We start from the raw sequence: 24603 nt of genomic DNA, 5'->3' as shown, positions 1-24603 counted from the left end.
GCTGGCTTCATTCCATCCACATTCATTTAACAAATACATATAAATGTTGGTCAGCTTTATGAGGCTTCCATACAACCAGATGACTGAGTTTCAGATGTAGAGTTGGATGGGTTTTGACAAGTGCACGCAGTTGGGTCACCACCATCAAGACATGGGGTGCTCCCATCGCTTCCAGGGCCCTCTTTGTACCCTTTGAGTTGATGCCCCCTTCCTACGTCCAGTTCCTGACAACCTCTGATCTGTCCTCTGTTGTTACTATTTTGTCTTTTCCATAATTTAATATAACAAAGCCATACAGTGTATGGTATTTTGTTTCTGGCATCTTTGACTTAGCAGATGTCTTGAGATCCAGCCGTGTTGGGTTGGGTGTATGGGTAATTCATTCCTTCTGTTGCAGATGGACCATGGTTTTGGGACATTGTGAATAAAGCTGCAGTGGACTTTACCAGTCTCTTTTTTTTTGAGATGGAGTTTTGTTCTTGTTACCCAAGGTGGAGTGCAATGGGGTGATCTCACCTCACTGCAACCTCCTCCTCCCAGGTTCAAGCGATTCTCCTGCCTCAGCCTCCCAAGTAGCTGGGATTACAGACACCCTCCACCATGCCCACCTAATTTTGTATTTTTAGTAGAGACGGGATTTCACCATGTTAGCCAGGCTGGTCTCAAACTCGTGACCTCAGGTGATCTGCCCACCTCGGCCTCCCAAAGTGGTGGGATTACAGGTGTGAGCCACCGCACCTGGCCTGTTGTACAATTCTTTAACAAACACTATTTTTATATTTCTACTGGGTACCATGTTTGGCATCGGGTTCCAACTGAACAAAAAGTCATGGAGGTGTTTGTTAGGTGTTGGAATTCTCTCTTCCTTCTTTCACAAGGTACCTGGAAGGTGAAACTGGCCTGATGCTGTGCTGGTCTAAATTTGGATAGTGAATTTCCTTTAATAACATTTCCTTTAATAACATTAATAAGAAATAACACCAAGAAGAAGGGCATTCATGTTTGTTCCCTTTCTCCCCAAGGCCTCTGGAGGAGCCTAAGGTGATCTCCGCCTTCTCTGGAAAGCAGGCCGGGAAGCACGTGGTGCACATCGCTTGCGGGAGCACTTACAGTGCGGCCATCACTGCCGAGGGGGAGCTGTACACCTGGGGCCGCGGGAACTACGGCCGGCTGGGCCATGGTACGTCTGCTCTGCATGAGTGGGAGCATGCAGCAGGAGGTGGCCTCTTACAGGACTTAGTAACCGCCGTCCTATCTGTTTGAAGGCTCCAGTGAGGACGAGGCCATTCCGATGCTGGTAGCCGGGCTTAAAGGACTGAAGGTCATTGATGTGGCGTGTGGGAGTGGGGATGCTCAAACCCTGGCTGTCACTGAGAACGGTACGTAGAGCTCTCGCCACCCTGGACAGGCCCACAAGGACAAGCATGGCAGCTTCCCTGGAGGAAGTGAGATGAGTACAGTGGGCCTCACGAGGCCGCCCACCCTGTCGCCCAGTGGGTGTGGGGCTCAGTGGCATTGGGGAAGAGGCCCGGGTGGTTACTGGGCTTGTTTGCCTGAGGCCTCTCAGCTGGTTAGCAGCTGCCGCCGTTCCTGTGTGGGCATTTTATTTTTTAAGAATGAGAGTTGAAATGGAATGATTGACACTCTGAATGGTCTCTGGTTAGTATTACTACATTTCTTAACGTTCGGCCACTCTTGATTCCCTGTGGTAATTCCTGCTAAGTCTTTCTGTGTTCTGTAGTCTGATGCTACGGTATCTGCTTGCTTTGAATTTTGAATTTTGGTTTTATGTTTGTGTTCCTAAGTGAGATCATCGTTTTTTCAAGGGTACCTGATGAGGTTTGATGGTTAAAGTCATGTTAATATTTTAGAAATGACTTGTCTTTCAGTATTATGGTGGTCTGTCCTTGGCATCTTGTGTGTCTCTGGCGTTGTGGAGTCTTTCCGTTATAATCAGCTGGGGTACCTGTCAGCTTGCTTTCTCTCCTGCAGAAGTTGAATGGCAGATTGGTAATTGAGTGACTTTTGGGCATTTCTTAGGTGAAAGATGAAAAATCATTTTAGATAGTTCCCTGTATGTAGGTCCTGCTGCCATTGACGGGACAGACCTTGTCAGAGCCATATTGTTTCTGCTTTTGTGAGTCCTAGAGCAAAGATGGCCTCATCTGAAAGGCTCCTGCTGTCAAGGAGCTTTCAGTTTGACATCTCGTCATTTTAAAATATCTATTATTGAGTGAGTTGCAGACCTTAAAATATTTCCCGGTTAAAAGTTTTGTAAGGTCTAAGCTGTGTTAGGAGATTAGCCTTGCATGCTTTATGTGTAGTTACTACTTTAGTTAAAGTTTGCGATGATATGTTGAGTAAGCTGCCTTGAATAGGGCTGCAGACATTGTCTTCCTCACACTGGTGTTTCTTTGGTGCACATCTTGTAGGGAAGTGTCCCTGCTGTGCTGTTATATATTTTCTGAGGCGACTGTTACAGTAGAAGTATCCTACCCTGCAGTCTGGCCTTGGGGGACAGTGGGAAATAGCCAGGTGGGCTATGTGAACAGCATAATTTTCAGCACAGAATATGGAAATGCATGCTCCGATCTCTGTGTTCAGGTCTGCTGTGCCGCTTTCATTGACCACGTAATAGTGTGTCATCTCCAGTTTCCATTTTGCTTGGGGTTGGCCTGTTTTTGCAGGTAGAGTTGTATTGGCATGCAGGCATGCCACTCATTTACGTACTGTCTGTGGCTGCTTTCCTGTGACAGTGGCACAGCTGGGTAGTTGGGACAGAAAGCCCACAGAGGCTAAAAATATTTACCATCTGATCGTTGAGGAAAATATTTGCCTATCTTTAGTTATTATAAAATAGAGTGTGGGAACTTGTGGAGCAATCTGATATCTTCTCTGGTTTTTTTCCTGATCTTTTATAGTTTTCACCTTTACGTAATTTCACTTTTTTTTGTTTTGTTGTTTTTTTTTGTAAGACAGAGTTTTGCTCTGTCACCCAGGCTGGTGTGCAGGGGTGCAATCTCGGCTCGCCGCAAACTCCACCTCCCGGGGTCAAGCAATTCTCATGCCTCAGCTGGATTATAGATATTCACCACCATGCCTGGCTAATTTCTGTATTTTTAGTACAGACAGGGTTTCGCCATGTTGCCCAGGCTGGTCTCGAACTCCTGGGCTCAAGTGATCCGCCCGCCTTGGCCTCCCAAAGTGCTGGGATTACAGGTGTGAGCTACCATGCCCAGCCTAACAATTTTGTTTTTTAGCAATTCACTTTCATTAAGTTTTTGCAAAGTTTTCAGCTTAGTTTTCACCATAAAAATAAAAATATTTACTTTTGCAATTGCATTTTATCCCTTTATGTAATATTTAATCAACTTACATAATTATGCTGATATATGCAGTTGGGAACACATACAATGGTACAGTTGACCACCTGTCAGCATGGTGGCAACAGAAGCAGGCAGGCAAACGGGAGGGTGGTCCGCAAGCATCTGCAATGTGCCAGGCCCCAGTTACTGTGTGTTATGGAGGCAGTGGGCCTTTGGTTCTGTGAAGCAGTTAACATTGAGCCCAGGCTAGTAAGAGTCAGGACTTTGTTTTTCATGGAATGAAAACAAAAAGAAAACTCAGCTTTCCCTTTCTTTATTGCTTCTATGTCAACCTCAAGTGTCACCTAGATTTCATTTGCTCAGTAGCCACCCTTGTAGTGTTAACTATGTACCTGAGTGGTCTAGATTAGTGTGCGTTTTTCATTATATTATTTGCAGTCATTTAAAATTTTTCGTTAAAATGCAGAGTTGTTGTTATTTAAATGCATTTGTATTTTTTAGGGCAAGTGTGGTCTTGGGGAGATGGTGACTATGGGAAATTGGGCAGAGGTGGTAGTGATGGCTGCAAAACCCCAAAGCTGATTGAAAAGCTTCAAGACTTGGATGTGGTCAAAGTCCGCTGTGGAAGTCAGTTTTCCATTGCTTTGACGAAAGATGGCCAAGTTTATTCATGGGGAAAAGGTGACAACCAGAGACTTGGACATGGAACAGAGGAACATGTTCGTTATCCAAAACTCTTAGAAGGCTTGCAAGGTGAGTGCAAATGTAAACTTTTAAAACCCTTCAGGACAGTTTCTTTAGTAATGTTTTAAAGTTTGCAGGTTTTATGTTCTTAACCTGACATTCCATGAGTTTGCAGGTTTTATGTTCTTAACCTGACATTCCATGAATGGACTGTCATTAGAAACTTTTACTGCCTGCTTGGTATAGGTATTGATACTAATTGGAAAGTGGGTGTCTATTACAAAATGACTGAATTATTCTTACCAAATGTAATTTAAACCCGTTGAGTTTTACAAACACTGCCACTTTCTGTGGCAGGCACCCATTAATCGCTCAGCAGGCTGGACTCAGTAAGGGTTCCCTCTGTGTGGTGAGGTCACCTGTACTTGTACTGCAGGCACACTGAGACCATGAGTGTGCGTTGTGCTGTGGAGCCACATTGGGAGGTGGGATTGGGTCCACCTGGGACGCCCTCATGTGAACTCATCCTTGGTGGGTGATTCCTGCTTGCTCAGTTGCAAAGGTGTCCAGCATGCATTGTAGTTGGAGGCAAGAGATGGAAGCCAAGGTATGTAGATAAGAATGCCGGCGCCTTCAGTGTGGGCTGCCAGTGCAGGCAGAGAGGATGGGAGCCTCTGCAAGAAGACCCTGAGATTCTTCTGTGGTGTGCTTACTAGGGATGTAATGCTGCAAGAAGTTGGGGTGGGGGCCATCAAAACTATGATGATGGAGGGATTTTTCTAAGGTAAAACAGGACTTTTCCGTACCACCTGGCCTAGTGGTTGGGAGATAGTCTTCATCCTAATCGAGAACTGTTGAAGGGCAGGCAAGTTGACAAGAAAGTAGGAAGAAGGGAAAAGGCAGTGTGAGAGGTACATCAGATGGACTCTTTAGGGTTCTCTTCTCAGGGGTGGGCAGCCTTTTTCTTAAAGGACCAGATTGTATTTGAAGTAGGTGGACCTGGCAGTGTTCCAACACCAGTGTCTTCACAGAAGCAGGCCTTGGGCTGCGTTGTGTGTGGGGGCTGTAGTTCGTTGGGTCCTGGTACTACATACATTCTTTGTGTGTTTGGTTCTTTACCAAGTGGGTTTGGAAGTGGAACTTTTAAGTGAGACTTGCCAATTCCTTTCTCCATTAGTTTTATTTTAAAGCAGGTTAATATCTTGATGACTGAGAGTTTTGTGCGCCCATATGGTATTTATCGTTTTCTAAGCTTCTGAGATAAGTTGCAGAGTAAGAAGTTTACTCTGTGTCATTGAATGGTATTTGAATTTCATTTGCCTTCTTGTTTATATTCCCCTCCATTAGTATAGGAAAGCTACGACAATCATTAGTATAGAAATCGTTTACTTTGAGAGTATTTAAATTACTGTTGAGAAACACCTTTTTTTGTTGCTGATGTTAACTTATGGTAAGTTCCTAGGATAGAATTTTTCCCCTTACTGCAGTGTGGTTTTTCAGCTGAATTATTTTATATACTGACATTTCTGCGAAACACCCTTTGTGTTGGCCATGTTAGATTTACCAGGAAGGAAAAATAGAATATTTTGCTAAGTGTTTAAATAGAAACAATGTTTTAAATATCAGTTACATCTAACTGAGAGAACAATAGATTTCTTCTTAGGAAACCTTCCTCAGTGAAGAGTGTGCTATGCATTGTTAAATCTCGGATGGGAGAATATGATCTAATAGTTAATTAAAAGCACCTTGTTTCTTTCTGACTGAAAATCTGAATGAGGAGGAGAAAAAAGAACAGATCCTTTTTGTATCCTAGTATTATGATCTTTGTTGACTGTGGGTCCTAACGAATTGTAGCTGACAAAATACAGCAGTTTTAATAACGCACCCAAAGCAAATGAATTGTGCTTAATATTAAAGCAAAGCAGATTATCCTCAAGAAGTTAATGTTAAAAGCTGTCTGACCTGAATGGCCTAGGAAATATCTTTCTTGCAGCAGAAGTCATAGGCTTGAAGCTGCATCTGCATCCCTCTTCCGTTGTAGGGAAGAAGGTGATTGATGTGGCTGCAGGCTCCACCCACTGCCTGGCTCTGACTGAGGACAGCGAGGTCCACAGCTGGGGGAGCAACGACCAGTGCCAGCACTTTGACACCTTGCGCGTGACCAAGCCAGAACCTGCAGCATTGCCAGGACTGGACACCAAACACATAGTGGGAATTGCCTGTGGGCCTGCCCAGGTACTGAATATAGAGCTTGATTTGGTATTTTGGAGGATTTTGGTTTCCAGTTGTTCATTACCAGTATGTAGAAAATACCACTGAGTTTTGTTTGTTGTTCTTGTGTCCTGCAGTTGTGCTAAACTCATTTATTATGAGCTTCACTGTAGTTTCCTTGGGTTTTCTTCATGGACAATTAAATGCTATCTGTATAGAGGGGCAGTTTCATTTCTTCCTTTCCAGTCTGCTTGCCTTTTATGTCTTTTCCCGGCCTGATTGCCCTGGCCAGGACTTGCAGTGTGAAGCTGAATAGGAGAGGTGACAGTGGGCGCCCTGCCTTGCTCCTGACTGTAGGGGAAGGCAGTTCAGTCTTTCACCATCAACTGTGATGTTAGCCGTGGGTATTTATGTAGATGCCTTATTATCAGATTAAGGGAGTGTCTTTAATTCCCCGTTTTAGAAGCTTCTAAAAAATCCTGACTGGATGTTAAAATTTGTTAAATGCTTTTAATCTTCTCAAATGAAATGGTCATGCAGTTTTCCTTTTTTAGTATGTTAGTATGGTGTATTACATGATGCTTTTTACTTTTTTTTTTCTTAAACATCTTTTTTTTTTCTTTTTTGGAGATACGGTTTCACTTTGTTGCCCAGGCTGGTCTCGAACTCCTGAGCTCTAGCGATCTGCCTGCCTTGGCCTCCCAAAGTGCTGGGATTACAGGTGTGAGGCACTGCACCAGCCTGATTTTTAAATACTGATCAAGCCTTGTGTTACTTGGATAGGCATCACTTGGCCACAATTTACTACTACTTTTTTTTTTTTTTTTTTGCCAGATGGAGTCTCACTCCGTTACCCAGACTGGAGTGCATTGGTGCAATCTCAGCTCTCTGCAACCTGTGCCTCCTGGGTTCACGCAATTCTCCTGCGTCAGCCTCCTGAGTAGCTGGGATTATAGGTGTGCACTACCATGCCTGGCTAATTTTTGTATTTTTTTTTTTTTCTTTTTAGTGGAGATGGGGTTTCACCATGTTGGCCAGCCTAGTCTCCAACTCCTGACCTCAGGTGATCCATCCTCCTTGGCATCCCAAAGTGCTGGGATTACAGGTGTGAGCCACTGTGCCTGGCCCTATTCTGTTTCTGTATTGCAAAATTTGACTTGCTAACAGGTTGTTGAGGATTTTTCTGTTGATGATCATTAGGGATGTTGGTTTGTGGTTTTCTTTCTTTGTGTTGTACTATCTTGTCTGACTTTCTATCAGGGGAAAGCTGACCTTATACAAAATATTGGCATGTGTTCCGTCTTTTTTTATTTTCTATAAGGGATTGTGTAGAATTAGTGTTATTTCTTCTTTAAATGTTTTTGAATCCCATCTGAGCCTGGAGATTGCTTTCTAAAAGATTTTACGCCAGACACAGTGGCTCACGCCTGTAATCCCAGCACGTTGGGAGGCCGAGATGGGTGGATCATCTGAGGTCAGGAGTTTGAGACCAGCCTGGCTAACATGGTGAAACCCGTTTCTACTAAAAATACAAAAATTTCGTCGAGCTTGGTGATGTGCACCTGTAATCCCAGCTACTCAGGAGGCTAAGGCAGGAGAATCGCTTGAATCTGGGAGGCAGAAATTGCAGTGAGCCGGGATGGCGCCATTGCACTCCAGCTTGGGCAACAAGAGCGAAACTCCGTCTCAAAAAGACAAAAACAAACAAAAAAAAGATTTTGCAACTTCAATTTCTTTAACAGATATAGAAGTATTCAGGTGACCTGTTTGTTTCTAGGAGGATTTTCCTGATTTCTGGCCCTCAGACGTGCTTTACTTCATCTACGTTGTCTGATTTTTATGTGTCAAGTTTTCCTTAGTATTCTCTTGCTGTCTGAAGTCTGTGGGGCCTGTGGTGATGTGCCTTCATTCATTCTTGATTCTGATAATTTGTATCTTTTCTGGTTTTTTCTTTGTCAGTTTTGCTAGAGTTTTTCAATTTTGTTGATCTTTTCAAAGAACAATCTTTTAGTTTCATTAATTTTTCCCTTTTGTTTTGCTTTCAATCTCATTGATTTCTGCTTTTGTCTTGTCATTTGTCCCTTTGGCTTGTTTTGCGTTCACTTTGTTCTTTTTCTAGTTTCTTAAAGCGGAAACTTAGATTGCTGATTTAGACCTATCTTTTTTTGTAATAGATAATGATTTGATGCTATAAATTTTCCTGTTTAGCAGTGCTTTAATTAAACCTACAAATTTTGGTGCATTTTCATTTATGTTCAAAATATTTTATAATTTCTCTTGAGAATTGTTTTTTTGACCCATGGATGATGATGATTATTATTATTTTGAGATGGAGTTTTGGTCTTATTGCCCAGGCCGGAGTGCAATGACATGATCTCAGCTCACGGCAACCTCTGTCTCCCGGGTTCAAGCAATTCTCCTGCCTCAGCCTCCTGATTAGCTGGGACTACCGGCACGCACCAGCATGCTCGGCTAATTTTTTTGTATTTTCAGTAGAGATGGGGTTTCTCCATGTTGGCCAGGTTGTCTTGAAATCCTGACCTCAGGTGATCCCCGCCGCCTTGGCCTCCCAAAGAGTTTGGATTACAGGCGTGAGCCACTGCACCCGGCCTGACCCATGGATTATTAAGTATGTTGTTTAATTTTGAAGTGTTTGTAGATTGTTCTGTTCATGATTTCTAGTTTAATACCATTGTGATTGGAGAACAAACTATATATGATTTCATTTCTTTTAAATTTGTTAAGATTTGTTTTATGTCTCAGGATATGTTCTCTCTTAGTGAACATTCTGTATGTGCTTAAAAAGTATATGTATGGCCAGGTGCAGTGGCTCACACTTGTAATTCCAGCACTTTGGGAGGCTGAGGCGGGCGGATCATGAGGTCAGGTGATGGAGACCATCCTGACTAACACCATGAAACCCTGTCTCTACTGAAAATACAAAAAAAAATTAGCCAGGCTTGGTGGCGGGCACCTGTAGTCCCAGCTACTTGGGAGGCTGAGGCTCCAGTCTGGGTGACAGAGTGAGACTCTGTCTCAAAAAAAAAAAAAAGTATATGTATTTTGTTGTTGTTGGGTGAAATGTTCTATAAATTAGATCCAGTTTATTCATAGTGTTCCACCGTTCTCTTAGATCCTTGCCGATTACTTGTTATTTCACTGTGAAAGGTTGTGTGTGTGTGTCATATGCATCTAACAATTCGTTGTCTAGTTAGAGTTGCTATTATATCACTTCAAGTGGATGGAGATCCTCCCACTGCCATCCATTAATGTCATTAATCGTTTTGAGAGTGAAAAGATTGTTAAAAATGCTTTTACTTTTTTAGGTATGGCCAAATGAGATGGGACTAGTGAAATGGGTGGGAAAATCAGAAGCTGATAGTGTGTGAGCTAGACACCCACAAATGCCTTTGGACTGGGCAGTTCGAGGGATGATAGGTAATAGTATAAGGCAGCTCCATCACACATGCTGGTGACTCCTGTGGAACAGACCAGCAGCTGCATTTGGAGATTCATTTTAGATTGTTGCGTTTCCTCTTAGAGCTTTGCTTGGTCATCGTGTTCTGAGTGGTCCATTGGCCTCCGTGTCCCTTTTGTGGTGGACATTTGCTCAATGACTTTTGAGCAGCTGGATCTCCTGCTGCGGCAGGTGAGTGAGGGGATGGATGGTTCCGCGGACTGGCCCCCGCCCCAGGAGAAAGAGTGTGTGGCCGTGGCAACGCTGAATCTTCTACGACTTCAGGTATTCATGATTTCCCTTCTTCTTCCTCCTTTTGTAAGTGTCTCAGGGATTTGTAAGAAGGTTTATGTATTTTGAAGGCATGGGTTTTAGCCTGTTCGGTGAAATATTTTAAAGTAAGATTGTAATGCACTAATAATGGACGCGAGGCTTAAAAAACATGATCTGGGCTGGGCGCGGTGGCTCACTCCTGTAATCCCAGCACTTTTGGGAGGCCTGGGCGGGTGGATCACGAGGTCAGGAGATCGCGACCATCCTGGCTAACATGGTGAAACCCCGTCTCTACTAAAAACACAAAAAATTAGCCAGTTGTGGTGGCGGGCGCCTGTAGTTCCAGCTACTCGGGAGGCTGAGTCAGGAAAATGGCATGAACTGGGGAGGCAGAGGTTGCAGTGAGCTGAGATTGCACCTGTGGCAGCTTTTTTGGTTGAGTTGTAGCTGTTATTTCTGTGTTTGGTACAGATTGTTGGCGCGGGGTGGGGGTTGCTGTTGCTAGTTGTTTAGCTCTTCTGCTGATCTTGAGCTTTCCATATGCATGTTCATAGTGGGGTTAAAAAGATTCCTCTAGCAAACACCTCAACTATTGTGGGTAAGAGTTTTTTTAGTCTAGTTTTTAAAAATACATAAACTGAGAAATTGTCTATTTAAATAATACTTGAAATTGACTTTTATTCAGTGTTTAATAAGACTTTGAAATTCACTCATTTTTAGGGGTTCTAAGTGAAAATTGTTTTTCTCCTTTCAGTTGCATGCTGCCATTAGTCACCAGGTTGACCCGGAATTCCTTGGTTTAGGTCTGGGCAGCATCCTCCTGAACAGCCTGAAGCAGACGGTGGTGACCCTGGCCAGCAGTGCGGGCGTGCTGAGCACCGTGCAGTCGGCCGCCCAGGCCGTGCTGCAGAGTGGCTGGTCCGTGCTGCTGCCCACTGCGGAGGAGCGGGCCCGGGCACTCTCTGCTCTCCTGCCCTGCGCAGGTGGGCCTGGGGAAGGAACAGGAGAGGGCATGGGTCAGGGTGTTGGGAGGGAATGGCGTTTCACTCAAATTGGCACACACTTTCTATTTCAGTTTCAGGCAATGAAGTGAACATAAGTCCAGGTCGTCGATTCATGATTGATCTTCTGGTGGGCAGCTTGATGGCTGATGGAGGGTTGGAGTCAGCCTTACACGCAGCCATTACTGCAGAGATCCAGGTATGGCTTTGGAGGCACACGTGACCTGGTGGTGCACTGAGATTGGAAATACCACACTCACACACGTGAAGAATAACTGAAAACAGTAAAACTCTAAACTTTTATCATATCCAAGTATTTTTTAAATTAAAATTCTTTTATGTGCCAATTTACAAAATTATTGAGATATGATTTAATTGTGATAAAATACTGGATGTTGTCTGTTTCAGTGAAGTTAACAGGTAACCTGTTCCTCATGTAGACCATTCCTGTCACCCGGAAAGATCCCTGTGCCCTTGGCACTTGCAGCCAGGATACTCCCCTGCCCTGAGATTAGATTCATTTTTCCTACTCTGAGTGTCGCAGCAATATAACTGTATAGTATGCACTCTTTCCTGCTTTGCCTTGGAGAATGATTTTCAGATTCCCTCACTGTTGTGTGTATTGTGACTTCATTTTTAATATTGGGAAGTATTCCATTTTATAGGTGTAGTACTGTTTGTTCATTCTCCTATTGAAGGACGTTTAATTGCTTTTGGTTTTTGTTTTCTTTTTTTTTGAGACAGCGTCTTGCTCTGTCACCCAGGCTGGATGCAGTGACCTGATGTTGGCTCACTGCAGCCTTGTCCTCCTAGGCTCAAATGATCCTGCCACCTCAGCTTCCTGTTTTGCAGGGGCCACAGACATGTCACCATGCCCGGCTAGTTTTTTGATTTTTTTGTAGAGACAAGGTGTTACTATGTTGCACAGGCTGGTCTCAAACTCCTGGGCTCCAGTGATCCCCCCACCTTGGCCTCCCAAAGTGTTGGGATTACAAGCGTGAGCGACCACGCCCAGGCTTTCTGGTTTTTGGCCGTGTAGAGCTGCCACGGTTGTGCTGTGTACAAGTACTTTAGTGAACATATGTTCTCCTTTTGGGTAAACACTTGGAGTGGAATTTGTTAGGTCCTGGGGCAGGTGCGTGTTCATAGTTTCCCCAAGTGGCTTTGCCATTTACATTTGAACAAGTGTGTGTGAGAATTCCAGCTTCTTCTTGTCCTTACAAAGCAGCTGGATGTTGCATGCATGGGGCAGATCACATTGGGTTTTGTGAGAGCCAGTAGCAGGGTTAAGGATTTTAGGGACTTCACAGAAGGAGGCTGGAGAGCATCAGCAGAGGCAGCCTGGACCTTGATTCTGTAAAAAGAAGACACTGTTCGAAACTGCACAACTGAGTTAGGGTTTCCAACAAGGCAGGTGGGGGCCTGTGGGTAGGTGTGTGCATTAGCCACAGAGGCTGGGATAGCTTGGCACTGGGGTCAGGGCTCAGCCAGCCTGTGTGTCTTCACACCTGGTAATGAGATCACTTGTAAACAATTTCTGTTTATGAATTACAGGATATTGAAGCCAAAAAAGAAGCACAGAAGGAAAAAGAAATTGATGAACAGGAAGTGAATGCCTCAACATTTCATAGAAGCAGGACTCCACTGGATAAAGATCTTATTAATACGGGGATCTGTGAGTCTTCTGGCAAACAGTGTTTGCCTCTGGTTCAGCTCATACAACAGCTTCTTAGGTAAATCGTAGTAGCTGTATTGTATTGTATGTTATTTATTTACTTTTTTTTGTGTGTGTGACAGAGTTCGCTCTTGTTGCCCAGGCCGGAGTGCTATGGCGCGATCTTGGCTCACTGCAAGCTCCGCCTCCCAGGTTCAAGTGATTCTCTTGCCTCAGCCTCTCGCACAGCTGGGATTACAGGTGTGTGCCACCACACCCGACTAATCTTGTAGTTTTAGTAGAGACGGGGTTTCTTCATGGTGGTCAGGCTTGTCTTGAACTCCTGACCTCAGGTGATCCGCCCGCCTTGGCCTCCCAAAGTGTTGGGATTACAGGCATCACCCACCACTCCCGGTCTATTTATGTACTTATTATTTTTTTTTTTAATATTTATTTTTTAAGACGGAATCTCGCTCTATTGCCCAGGCTGGAGTGCAGTGTCATGATCTTGGCTCACTGCAACCTCTGCCTCCTGGGTTCTAGCAATTCTCCTGCCTCAGCCTCCCAAGTAGCTGGGACTACAGGCGTCCGCAACCACACCTGGCTGATTTTTGTATTTTTAGTAGAGACGGGGTTTCAAAATATTGGTCAGGCTGGTCTCAAACTCCTGACCTCAGGTGATCTACCCGCCTTGGCCTCTGAAAGTGTTGGGATTTCAGGTGTAAGCCACTGTTCCCGGCCTGTATTGTATTTTAGTAGGTGATTATTGGTTTTCATATTAAGATAGTGAAATCTAGCACAAGGATCTCAAAAATTTGTTTGGTGGTTGAAGGAATATTCTGAAAATTACCTAGTATAGATGTTAGGATAAAGAGCAGACCCTTCTCAATATAGGTGAGAGGAGAAGTTGGAGGGTATGATGATACTCAGAAGTTTTTCACAGAAGAGAAATTGGGGTGTGCAGTAAACATGTAAAAAGATTCTTACTAATAAGCAGGTGGATGCAAATGAAAATCATCATGGAAAGGTTATTTTTAAAACTGGTTTTATCATTGCCTCACTTTACATATTACAGAGTTGTACATATACTTTGTAAGGTAACTTCTTTTCAAAACTAAAGTCAATGTGAAAGAATGGTGAGCATTATTTTGGAAGGCCAGACTAGGAGGAGGTGGGAAGAAGAAGTCAGAGTCTGCCTGTGAACAGAGGCTAACCTTGGCAGAAGCCAAAACGGTCAGACAGTGTTGTGTAAAAATGATCACCCAAGAAGAGCGAAAAAGCAAGGTGATTTGTGAAAGAGATTAGAAAGTGAAACACATTTGTACCTCTATGTAATAAAAATCTGCTTTTTGTAAACTTGGGCTCCTGGTTTTAGTTTCTACACATAGAGAAAGCAAAGCACTGGCAGGTTGGGTCAGGCAGCCGAGCACAGAGCAGGGAGCCCTGGGCAGTGGCCGCAGCTCTCAGCTGGCCTGTTCATGGGACCATGGTGGGTCTGTGGTGTGGGGTGGGCCTGTGGTGTGGGGTGGGCCTGCGGCGTGGGGTGGGCCTGCGGCATGCGGTGGGCCTGCGGCGTGGGGTGGGCCTGCTGTCCACAGCCAGAAAAACGAACTTAGTAGACGCACAGTGAAATTTTGAAACAGGAAGTTTTAGAGCTAGTTTCTATCATAGATTTTAGTAAATTCTATTTTGCAAAACCTTTTTCTGATGTTTGTTTTGTTTTTCTAATCTGATAATGCATATTTCATACATTCTGGTCTTTAACCAATGGAAATAAAGAGAACTAAACTTCATATAGTTTGTGTTAATGGAAAGAGCTTGGAATTTGTTCTCATAAAATTTCAGTTGCAACAGCTTGTTTACATAGATGAACTTCCAACACAGTAACTATAGGAATAAGAATAAAAGCCGTGTTTACTTTCATGGAGTTAATTAAGAATAAATGAGAACATGGAAGTTAAAACCTTTGTAATTAAAATGTAAAGTTCCATGCAAAGTTTTAAAGTGAGCATTTTCCAGAGGTGCTTTTCTAAGTTCTTGAATGCCCCTCCCTTTTCTGAGGAGGCTGCTTCATGGGCTGTTGGTGTCTTTGGCAGGGGGTGAGTCTAGGGTTCCTGTTGTGGGTCCTTTGTTCTCACCAGGGCAGTGCCCGTTTTCCCCGTCTCCTGCTTGCCCAGACTGTTCCCGTGCACAGAGAGACTGGCCTGTTTGACCTGCAACTGTGCTGTTTGAGCTGCAGCTGTGTAGCCTGCGCTGGCCCGTCTGGCTACACTCAACACCGTTTGTTTATCAGCACTTGAAGTGTATCCATCATAGCTGAGACACTGAATATTTTATCTGTTTAATTTTTATTAATTAAAATGCAGGTTTAAAAACTTGATTCCGTTATTAGGAAGCATTTAAGTATGTTTAGAATCACTTGGCCATGTGAGTCTACTTCGTCAACTGTGTATTTTATGAGTCTAGGGCAGATCAGATATTTTCAATGCAAATTTCACTGTCCAAATTGAAATGTGCTACATATGTAAGCTACCCTGATGGTTTTTGAGGACTTAATATGAAATAACCTATGTAAAATATCTCAATAATTTTTCTTATAGTGATATCATGTTGAAATGGTAATATTTTCAATCTGTTGGGATAAGTATGACACATTATTAAAATTATTTTTATTTTTTGAGATGGAGTCTTGCTCTGTTGCCCAGGCCGGAGTGCGGTTGCATAATCTTGGCTCACTGTAACCTCTGCCTCTTGGCTTCAAGTGATTCTCCTGCCTCAGCCTCCCGAGCAGCTGGGACCACAGGCGTACACCACCACGCCTTGCTGATTTTTGTATTTTTGTAGAGACAGGGTTTCACCATGTTGGCCAGGCTGGTCTCGAATTCCTGACCTCAAGTAATCTGCCCGCCTTGGCCTCCCAAAGTGCTGGGATTGCAGGCGTGAGCCACCGCGCCTGGCCATTATTAAAATTAGTTTTATGTGTTTTTTTGTTTTTTTTTTTACTTAATGTGACTAAGGACAATTTTTTTCCCCCGAGATGGAGCCTCACTCTGTTGCCCAGACTGGAGTGCAGCGGCACAATCTCAGCTCACTGCAGCCTCTGCCTCCTGGGTTCAAATGATTCTCCTGCCTCAGCCTCCTGGGTGGCTGGGACTACAGGTGCATGCCACCATACCTGACTAATTTTTGTATTTTTAGTAGAGATGGGGTTTCCCCATGTTGGCTAGGGTGGTCTTGAACTCCCAACCTGAGGTAATCTGCCCGCCTTGGCCTCCAAAAGTGTTGGGATTACAGGTGTGAGCCACTGCACCTGGCCACATTTATTAATACGACCAAGAACATTTTGAATTGCACCTGTAGCTCCATTGGTGTCCTCGGCAGGTGGCTCTGTGCTGTCCACACAGGTTGTCTCCTGTGTCTTCACCTTCGCTGCATGTGACTTTTTGGTTCCTGTGGCATGTGGGGTCCTGTATGGGACATTGGTTCTACAGCAGATTTATAATAAGGATGCACGTACTTAAAAAATACAAAATAAAAAGAATAGACACAAACATAGTTATCACCTCACAAAAATTTTGGAAAGTATAAAAAGAAAAATGCATTCACAGTTTTTCAGTAGCCGATAGTCCAGGCTTTCATAAGCATGGATGATGTGTCCCTCTCCTGCATGGGTAGACACTGTTTTCTCACCTTAAGTGTTTGTGAGTGAAGGATTCTTGATGTGTTGACTTGGCGGATGCAGTTGTTGAACAGTAGTTTATCTAAAGATCGTAAGAGACTTTTGGAGACATTTCATGTCCTTTTTTCCCTTGGAAAACGTGGGTTGGAGAAATTGCTGCTTGCCAAAAATAAGCTGTGAAAGGGATTTCAGAGTAAATCGTTATTTACATGCTGGCAAGGAGCCACAGAATACCATTTACATTTGAAAATAGAGCGCTGTGAAGTTTTTATAAGTAGTGAACCCCATCAGAATTACACGTTTTGATTATGGCTCTAAATTTTATATTAAATAAACTAAAAATTTCATTGTATTTTATTACCATCTCTTGCTCCTTCAGGTGTAGCATACATGCTAGATCCTAGACCTGTTTCTTGTGTTACAGTGGTGTTATCCAGGCAGGGTATCAGGTAGTGAAGGTGATGTCTGGTGGTGGTGAGCCCAGTGAGGGCGCATCCTTGCCATGTGTGATGAGGGCCTGTGGGTTGCTGTGGGATTCCCCAACCCTGGCTCCTCTGTCTCCTGCTTCTGTCCTTACTCACACTGCTGGTAGTTTTCTGGTGTGAGCCACGGGGGCAAGTGGGATTGACAAGCCTGCTATCACATTAGGAACCTGAGTTAAAGTGGAGCTGAAAGCATATCCTTGCTCTTGGTGTTGTGCAGAGAGCCACCTGTGCTCCTGGCTCAACGGGGCGGGTGGGGTGGGTCTGGAACCAGGCTCTGGTTGGGCTCTCCTCCCCTCCGTGTTCCCATGTCCTGTCTGATTTGCTTTCACATTGACATAAGAGTTACTTTTCTTAGGCCGGGCGTGGTGGCTCACGCCTGTAATCCCAGCACTTTGGGAGGCTGAGGCGGGTGAATCACGAGGTCGGGAAATCGAGACCATCCTGGGTAACATAGTGAAAGCCCATCTCCACTTAAAAAAAAAAAAAAAAAGTTAGCTTGGCGTGGTGGCGTGTGCCTGTAATTCCCAGCTACTCGGGAGGCTGAGGCAGGAGAATCGCTTTAACCCGGGAGGCGGAGGTTGCAGTGAGCTAAGATCATGTCACTGCACTCCAGCCTGGCAACAAAGCTAGACTCTGTCTCAAAAAAAAGAGTTACTTTCCTTAAACACACAGAAGGTGTTATTTTCCTATCATAACCTTGGTGGGTTGGCATTGCAGACTCTGGTCCCACAGCCTGACATTCCATTACCTGCACTGTCTTTCCCTTGCTTCCTTGTGTTGTTCTCCTGCCCTTGTTTCTTGGTGTTCTGCTGAGGAACCAGAAACATTCACTGCTCTCCTAACTTTACCTTCTGGGAACATATGTTTCTTCTCTTTTCTTGTCATCTTCCAATGGCTCATGGCTCAAGTCACATCACAGTGTTGGAACTGGAGCCTCTTCTACTTTCTTCGCTGCCGTGCTCTTTGGGCACCTGCTTTGGTCTTCCTTCCTGGACTCCCTGAGCCCTCAGCACCTGCTGCATGGCCCACCCCAGTGCTGCTTGCGAGTAAGGGCTCAAGGTGGACTTGCAAGGCAGATGCGGCAATGCAGGCGAGTCTTGTCTTGAAGAGTAGTATCACATTGCTGTTTGAAATGCAGCTTTGGACAAAAAATAATGACACTGTGTTTTTTCTTTCTAGAGGGTCAGATATTTCTATATTAGCCTCATCAGTATCTTAAATTTCGTTGTCTTAATGTTTACATTCCTTAGACATTGAGAATGTGGAAGTATTCCTTTGGAAGCAAGATCCTCTGCAGTTTGGACCACTGCACGCAGCTCCATAGGCGCACGTTAGTGAAGCGCGAGGGCATCATTATCTCTTTTGAGCCTTCCGTGCCCTTCTGCTCCGTTTTGGCTGAGGTTGCACTTGTTGCAGATACATTGGACACACTTGGGGAGGGAAGCCAGCTGCAGGTCATCATGTATGATCTGTGTTTGTGATATTAGTTTGTCATGATTTACCCCATCCCATTTTCTTTTTAATAGAAATATCTTGTTTAATTTTGTAATCCTCTTCTTTCCTGTATAGAAACATTGCTTCTCAGACTGTAGCCAGATTGAAAGATGTTGCCCGTCGGATTTCATCATGTCTGGACTTTGAGCAACACAGTCGTGAAAGATCTGCTTCATTGGATTTGTTACTGCGTTTTCAACGTTTGCTTATTAGTAAACTTTATCCAGGAGAAAGTATTGGTCAGACCTCAGATATTTCTAGTAAGTTGCTTAAAATGTGAAAGTGTCTTGTATGTGATCGGGGCTCATTACTTTAGGCTTTTCGACGTGTCCATCCTATATGCCCAGATGTGTAGTTGTTATACTACTAAATGCACCAATTTTGGGGCTTCATTTTGCATCCACTTTTTTGAGTTGGACCTTTCTATAATAGCCTCGTTAATATTTTTAATTTTGTTGCCTTAATATTTAAATTCTTTAGACATCAGTAATAGCATCCTGTATGTTCAGTTTAGTCTTACAGAAGATTTATCAGATTTGTTCCATGTGCTATGGAATGCTGGAGACTGGCATGATGTAGGAAGTAAACAGTGACAGCCTATTCACATGTCACATAGGGGAGCCAGCTGGGTGGAATGGGAAGAACTGTTGGAGAAAGCCTGGGTTTCAGTTACAGCTCTACTTAATAGTTTAGACATTAGACCAAGTCTAATGGGGCCAAAGACTTCTCACCTGCAGACTTGGGATAATCCCTGAGGCAGCCTGTGAGAATCAGAACAGAATGGTGTGTAAGTGCTCAGTGCTGTGCACTGTTGAGGGAATGGTTCCCCTTCTTCAGCATCCAGGGCAGCGGCTGGCCCTCCATCATGAGGCTTTCTCTGTCAAGGATGGAAAGCTCTGCTGCTTCCATTAGTAATTTTGTAGCTGTTTTTTTCCCAAAGTAACTTAATTACTTTCTGAAGAGTTAGGCTCTTGTCAGTAATGGAAACTTTCAGGTTTCAGTAGGTGAGCTGATAGTTTGAAAGAGTTGACCATCTTAAAGACAAAGTCACAAGGACTGAAAAGCTATTAAGAACCATCTGTAGGAGGCTGGGTGTGGTGGCTCACGCCTGTAATCCCAGCACTTTGGGAGGCCAAGGTGGGCGGATCACAAGGTCAGGAGTTCAAGACCAGCCTGACCAACACAGTGAAACCCCGTCTCTACTAAAAATACAAAAAATTAGCTGGGCATAGTGGCAGGTGCCTGTAATCCCAGCTACTCCGGAGGCTGAGGCAGGAGAATCGCTTGAACCCAGGAGGCGGAGGTTGCAGTGAGCCGAGATCATACCATTGCATTCCAGCCTGGGCGACAAGAGTGAAACGCTGTCTCAAAAAAAAAAAAAAAAAAAAGAACCATGTAGACAGAAAAACTGAAGATTTTATGGAGCAGAAAAGTGCCTAACTTTGTTTTTTGGGAATAATTTACAAGCTTTTAGGAAACATTTGTGTACTGGATATAAAATTTTAAAAATTTAGAGCTGGGCGTGGTAGTGCATGCCTGTAGATCTAACTACTCAGGAGGCTGAGGCAGGAGGATCACTTGAGCCCAGGGGTTCGAGTCCAATCTGGGCAACATGGTGAGACCTCCGTCTGTTAAAAAAAAAAATCTTTAAATTAAATTATGACTTTAGTGTTCATACACCCAAAATTTCTAGGTACTCTGTAGTGCAGGGTATAAAACTTGACGTAAAAACCGTGTCCCTCCAGTCACATGATACAGAAAGAGCGCAAGGACTAAGGGTTAACAGGCTTCTGTTTGAGAAAATTATTATAGGTAAAAGATGTGTAGATGAGAATAGCATCATGGAGCAGCTAGTTTGTTTACAAAGAAAAATTTTAGTAGTGAAAATGAAAATTTCTCAATCCTTCTTCAAGGTCCAGAGCTAATGGGTGTTGGTTCCTTGCTGAAGAAGTACACAGCCCTCCTGTGCACGCACATTGGAGATATACTGCCTGTGGCCGCCAGCATTGCTTCTACCAGCTGGCGGCACTTCGCAGAGGTGGCTTGCATTGTGGAAGGGGACTTCACTGGTACCTTTTGTTTCCTGCTTGTGTACATGTTTATTTTAGGAGATAGATGAAAGCTAAAGTGTCTTCTTTGCTGATCAGCATGCCTGCATTTACTCTCTAAATTTTCTGGGCCTCCTGCCCTTTCACCTTTGTTTTTTTTTTTTTAGTTACTGACAGTTCTGTTGTTAAGCCAGCTGGTATGGGACTCATATCACTTTAAATGTAATTGGTAATTTAGATTTATACTTCCATTATTGACATTTCAATAATGAGGTCAAAGGTAATTGTCTAATTTTATTTTGACAGCATAATAAAAATTAGGTACCTATTTAAGGATCTTAAAAATTCTGATATTACCTGGTATGTTTTAACTTTTTGAGGTTAGAGCATTATTTTTTAGTGTTTTTTCCCTGATGATAAACATATCAATAAACATTTAATTTTCTGAATAGAAGACTCTTAGTTCATAGTTCTGTGATTGAAATACAGTGTTTTGGAAAATATTTTTGTAATTTAAAGGGTTCTGTTTAATAGCTATGCCTGTCTCAATATAAAATATAAGATAATCCTTTAGAAATACGCTAAAGGACAAACATTTCTTATTTTGTGACTTAGCAAAATTTAAACACAGAACAAGTTTACAAATAGCTTTTATAGGATAAATACTTATTTAAATCTTATTATTTCTTAAATGTAGGTGTTCTCCTTCCAGAACTAGTAGTTTCTATAGTGCTTCTGCTCAGTAAAAATGCTGGTCTCATGCAAGAGGCTGGAGCTGTACCTCTGCTGGGTGGCCTGTTGGAACATCTGGATCGGTTCAACCATCTGGCACCAGGAAAGGAACGGGATGATCATGAAGAGTTAGCCTGGCCTGGCATAATGGGTACGGCGTCTTAAAGGAGTTTTACTGAGGAAAGTTTTATTGTCCTTGTCTAACCTATTCTTGCCTTTCAATTTGAAAGAATACTTTACAAAGGAAGACCAATTATTTGCCATTTCTACTGATGGTAGTATAAGTAAAAAATGAAGATAATCCAAATCAGAAGAAATTTGGGTCATATATGTATATATTAACCAAATATATGTGTGTTTATGTATGTGTATGTGTGTATATATGAGTGTGTATATATATGTGTGTGTGTATATATATATGTGTGTGTATATATATATGTGTGTGTGTGTGTGTGTGTGTGTATATATATATATATATATAATATATATTTTTTTTTTTTTTTTTTTTTGACACTACATCTTGCTCTGTTGCCCAGGCTGGAGTGCGGTGTCATGATCTCAGCTCACTGCAATCTCTGCCTCCTGGGCTCAAGTGATTCTCTTGCCTCAGCCTCCTGAGTAGCTGGCACCACAGGTGCACACCACCATGCCCAGCTTACTTTTGTATTTTTAGTAGAGGTGGGGTTTCACCATGTTGTCCAGGATGGTCTCGAACTCCTGACCTCAAGTGATCCACCCGCCTCTGCCTCCCAAAGCGCTGGGATTACAAGAATGAGCCACTGCGCCCGGCTATATTTCGGTTATATTTAAGGAAGATTTTTCCATTAGTAATCTTTGTTAAGTACTGAAATGAAATTTTACAAAGTCCTGGTGCCTCCAGAAGGTGCAGTTGGGGTGGTTATCTGTGGTCCAGCTCAGGAGGCAGAGATTGATATGGGAAGACTCTCCAGAGTCCTCTGGTTGTTTGATGTTAGTGAGATGCAGAATTCCTGGAGTCACCTGAGCACTTCTTACAGGCATTGCCTTGTAGTGCATCCCAAATTGGAATGAGACTTATCTTCTCAATGTTTTGAGTTTTGGGTTTTTGAATCTAAGTCACCATGCTTTCTATGGTTCTAGCTTCCTGGACTCAGAATCAATCAAAATCAGGGTTAAACTTTGATTTATATGAAATCTCAAGCTGGATGGGCTTTTTTTCTTCTCGTGTTTTAGACCATCATCCCCCTAACATGGGAGCTTAAAACAAGAGGTAGCAGTTGTCCTGAGGAAAACAGCCCCAGGACATTGAACATGGTTTTTTATTTTTAAAACAGTCAATACTTTCAGCACCATTCTTCCCCTTTTGTTAAGGAGTGAGCTTAGTCCTGTGTTATTTTGTCTTTCTACTGTCATACTGTTGAGGGGCATTCATTTGATCAGATCAGCAGCTTACTCACTGTAAAGCCTCTTGAAATTGTGATAAGTAACACATACACAAAAGTACCTAGTAGATACCTGTAATTGATCATAGAGAGAACTGTGTCACAGCCATTCAAACCTTAGCCTGGATGGTGGCAGGACCCTCCCAAACTCTGACTCATTTCTCTGAAAAGTGCCCTGCCCCAGGCTGTGTGGTCATCGCCACCTTACTTCTGATCATCTTATACTAAGTTCTTGTCCCTACCCAACATCATTTTAATTCTGTCTGTTCTCGGACTTCATGTAAGTGGAACTAGACGGTATGTACCTTTTGGTTTCTGAGCTTCACCCCGTTACTGAGTTCTTTCATTTTTATTGCCATATGTAGTATACTTTTGTTTGAATATACAACAACCTATTCATTCTACTTGTTGATGGAAATGTAAGTTGTTCCCAGGTTTAGGTTAAAGTAAATATGTTACCTTTTTTTTTTTTGAGGCAGGGGTCTTGCTGTGTCATCCAGGCTGGAATGCAATGGTGCAATCATGGCTCACTGTAGCCTTGACCTCCCCGGCTCAAGCAGATCCTTCCACCTGCGTGGGACTACAAGCATGCACCACCATGCCTGGCTAATTTTTAAATTTTTTGTAGAGATGTGGTCTCCCTCTGTTGCCCAGGCTGGTCTCAAACTCCTAGGCTCAAGTGATCCTTCCACTGTGCTGACATAAGAGGCATGAGCCAGTGCTCCTGCCAATACGTTAACATTCTTACATCTGTTTCTTTAATCATTCTTTCTGTCTGTTTCTTGGTGGGACTCTTGGTTTGTAGAGGATGCCTTTAATACAGAATGCCAGTTTTCCATGGTGATTGTGCTGCTACTCATCTCCACTGCAAAGTGAGAATTCTCAGTGTTCCACTTCTGTGCCAAGACCTAGCATTGCTAGCACTCCCTGTTTGAACCATTCTGGTGGGTGTACACTGGTATCTCATTGTGGTTTCAATTAGCATTTTCTAGATTATTAGTGAGGTTTGATACCTTTTCCTATGTGCATTAATCAGTTGGAAATTCTCTTTTGTGAAGTGCCAATTCAAGTTTTGTGCGCATTTTTCTATCTGGTTGTCTTTTTTTCTTTTTAGTCATTCATGTGAGTGTTACTGTATATTTGGGATATGAACTTTTGGCTCTATTTCTGATGGAGCTTTTTCTCTCACTCAGGCCTGTGTAGTCACTTAAAAGTGTTTTCTGATGAACAGAAGTAATATTCGTGAAATCCAGTTTTTTTCTGTTTTAATGGTTGTTCATTTTGGACCTTAAGAAATCTTTTTCTTACCCAGATTTTCTTTTACACCTTAAAAGTTTTATTGCCTTAACTTTCATGTTTAGAACTATAGTGCACTTGGACTTGATTTTCATGCATGTTATGAGAAAGGGGTCACATGTCACTTTTTTTCCATGGGCATTTTGTCCATAGCGTCTTTGTGCCAGCACCTTTGGGTGAAAAGACTGTCCTTGGTCACTCTTCTGGGGTGTCACCTTTGTCTGAACCAAGTGATTGTCTATACTTGTGTCTGGTCTGATCTTGCAGCTTTTCCCCTAGTGACTTATTGCACTTGCTAGGACCTGTAGTGCATTGTGGAGTAGAAATGGTGACAGTGTACCTCCTTGCCTTTTTCTTAGTAGCAGAGAAAAAGCTTTCCAGATTTCACACACAAAGTATGATGTTTGTTTTAGGAGTCTCTTTGTAAGTACTTTTGAATCTTAAGGATGTTTTCTTCTGTTGCTGCTTTGTGATGCAGTTTTAACTATGATTGGGTGTTAAGTTTCATCACATGCTTTTCCTGCATTACTTGATCATATAATTTTTATTTTTTTCTATTAATGTGTGAATTACTGACTTTTCAAATGTTGACTCAACCTCCCGTTTCTGGAATAAAACTACTTTGCTCATGATATTGGTCATATGGATAGATATTTCTGGTCTTGGTTTGCTATTTTTTAAAGACAATTTTGCATCTGTAGTTGTAATTTTTCTAGATTTTGCATGTCATTTTCCTTGTAATTTTTTCAGTGACCTGTAATTTTATTTTCTTGTAATGCCCTGCAACTTATTGTTATTGATAACCACCACCCCTTTACTAATAAAGAAGCTATAATTCAGGA

General features: G+C 42.9%; 1 protein-coding gene across 4 annotated transcripts in view; it reads left to right on the top strand.

The window, feature by feature from the left end:
• The window catches only part of HERC2 (HECT and RLD domain containing E3 ubiquitin protein ligase 2), a 207605-nt gene that overhangs the window by 53673 nt on the left and 129329 nt on the right, over positions 1 to 24603 (top strand). For 3 of the 4 annotated variants that reach the window (XM_031002065.3, XM_031002064.3, XM_063698423.1), the window contains 11 exons: positions 1023 to 1180; positions 1266 to 1379; positions 3828 to 4079; positions 6052 to 6245; positions 9763 to 9963; positions 10706 to 10934; positions 11027 to 11151; positions 12507 to 12685; positions 18340 to 18524; positions 20178 to 20333; positions 21010 to 21195. In XM_031002065.3, the coding sequence (XP_030857925.1) occupies positions 1023 to 1180; positions 1266 to 1379; positions 3828 to 4079; positions 6052 to 6245; positions 9763 to 9963; positions 10706 to 10934; positions 11027 to 11151; positions 12507 to 12685; positions 18340 to 18524; positions 20178 to 20333; positions 21010 to 21195 (1979 nt within the window). The remainder of the gene's footprint in view (positions 1 to 1022; positions 1181 to 1265; positions 1380 to 3827; positions 4080 to 6051; positions 6246 to 9762; positions 9964 to 10705; positions 10935 to 11026; positions 11152 to 12506; positions 12686 to 18339; positions 18525 to 20177; positions 20334 to 21009; positions 21196 to 24603) is intronic. The other variant, XM_063698424.1, reaches the window with a different exon arrangement.

This window comes from Gorilla gorilla, chromosome 16, assembly GCF_029281585.2.
Source record: "Gorilla gorilla gorilla isolate KB3781 chromosome 16, NHGRI_mGorGor1-v2.1_pri, whole genome shotgun sequence".
Taxonomy (NCBI): domain Eukaryota; kingdom Metazoa; phylum Chordata; class Mammalia; order Primates; family Hominidae; genus Gorilla; species Gorilla gorilla.
Note: the sequence above shows the minus strand (reverse complement) of the source record. Positions and strands in the feature narration are given on the sequence as shown.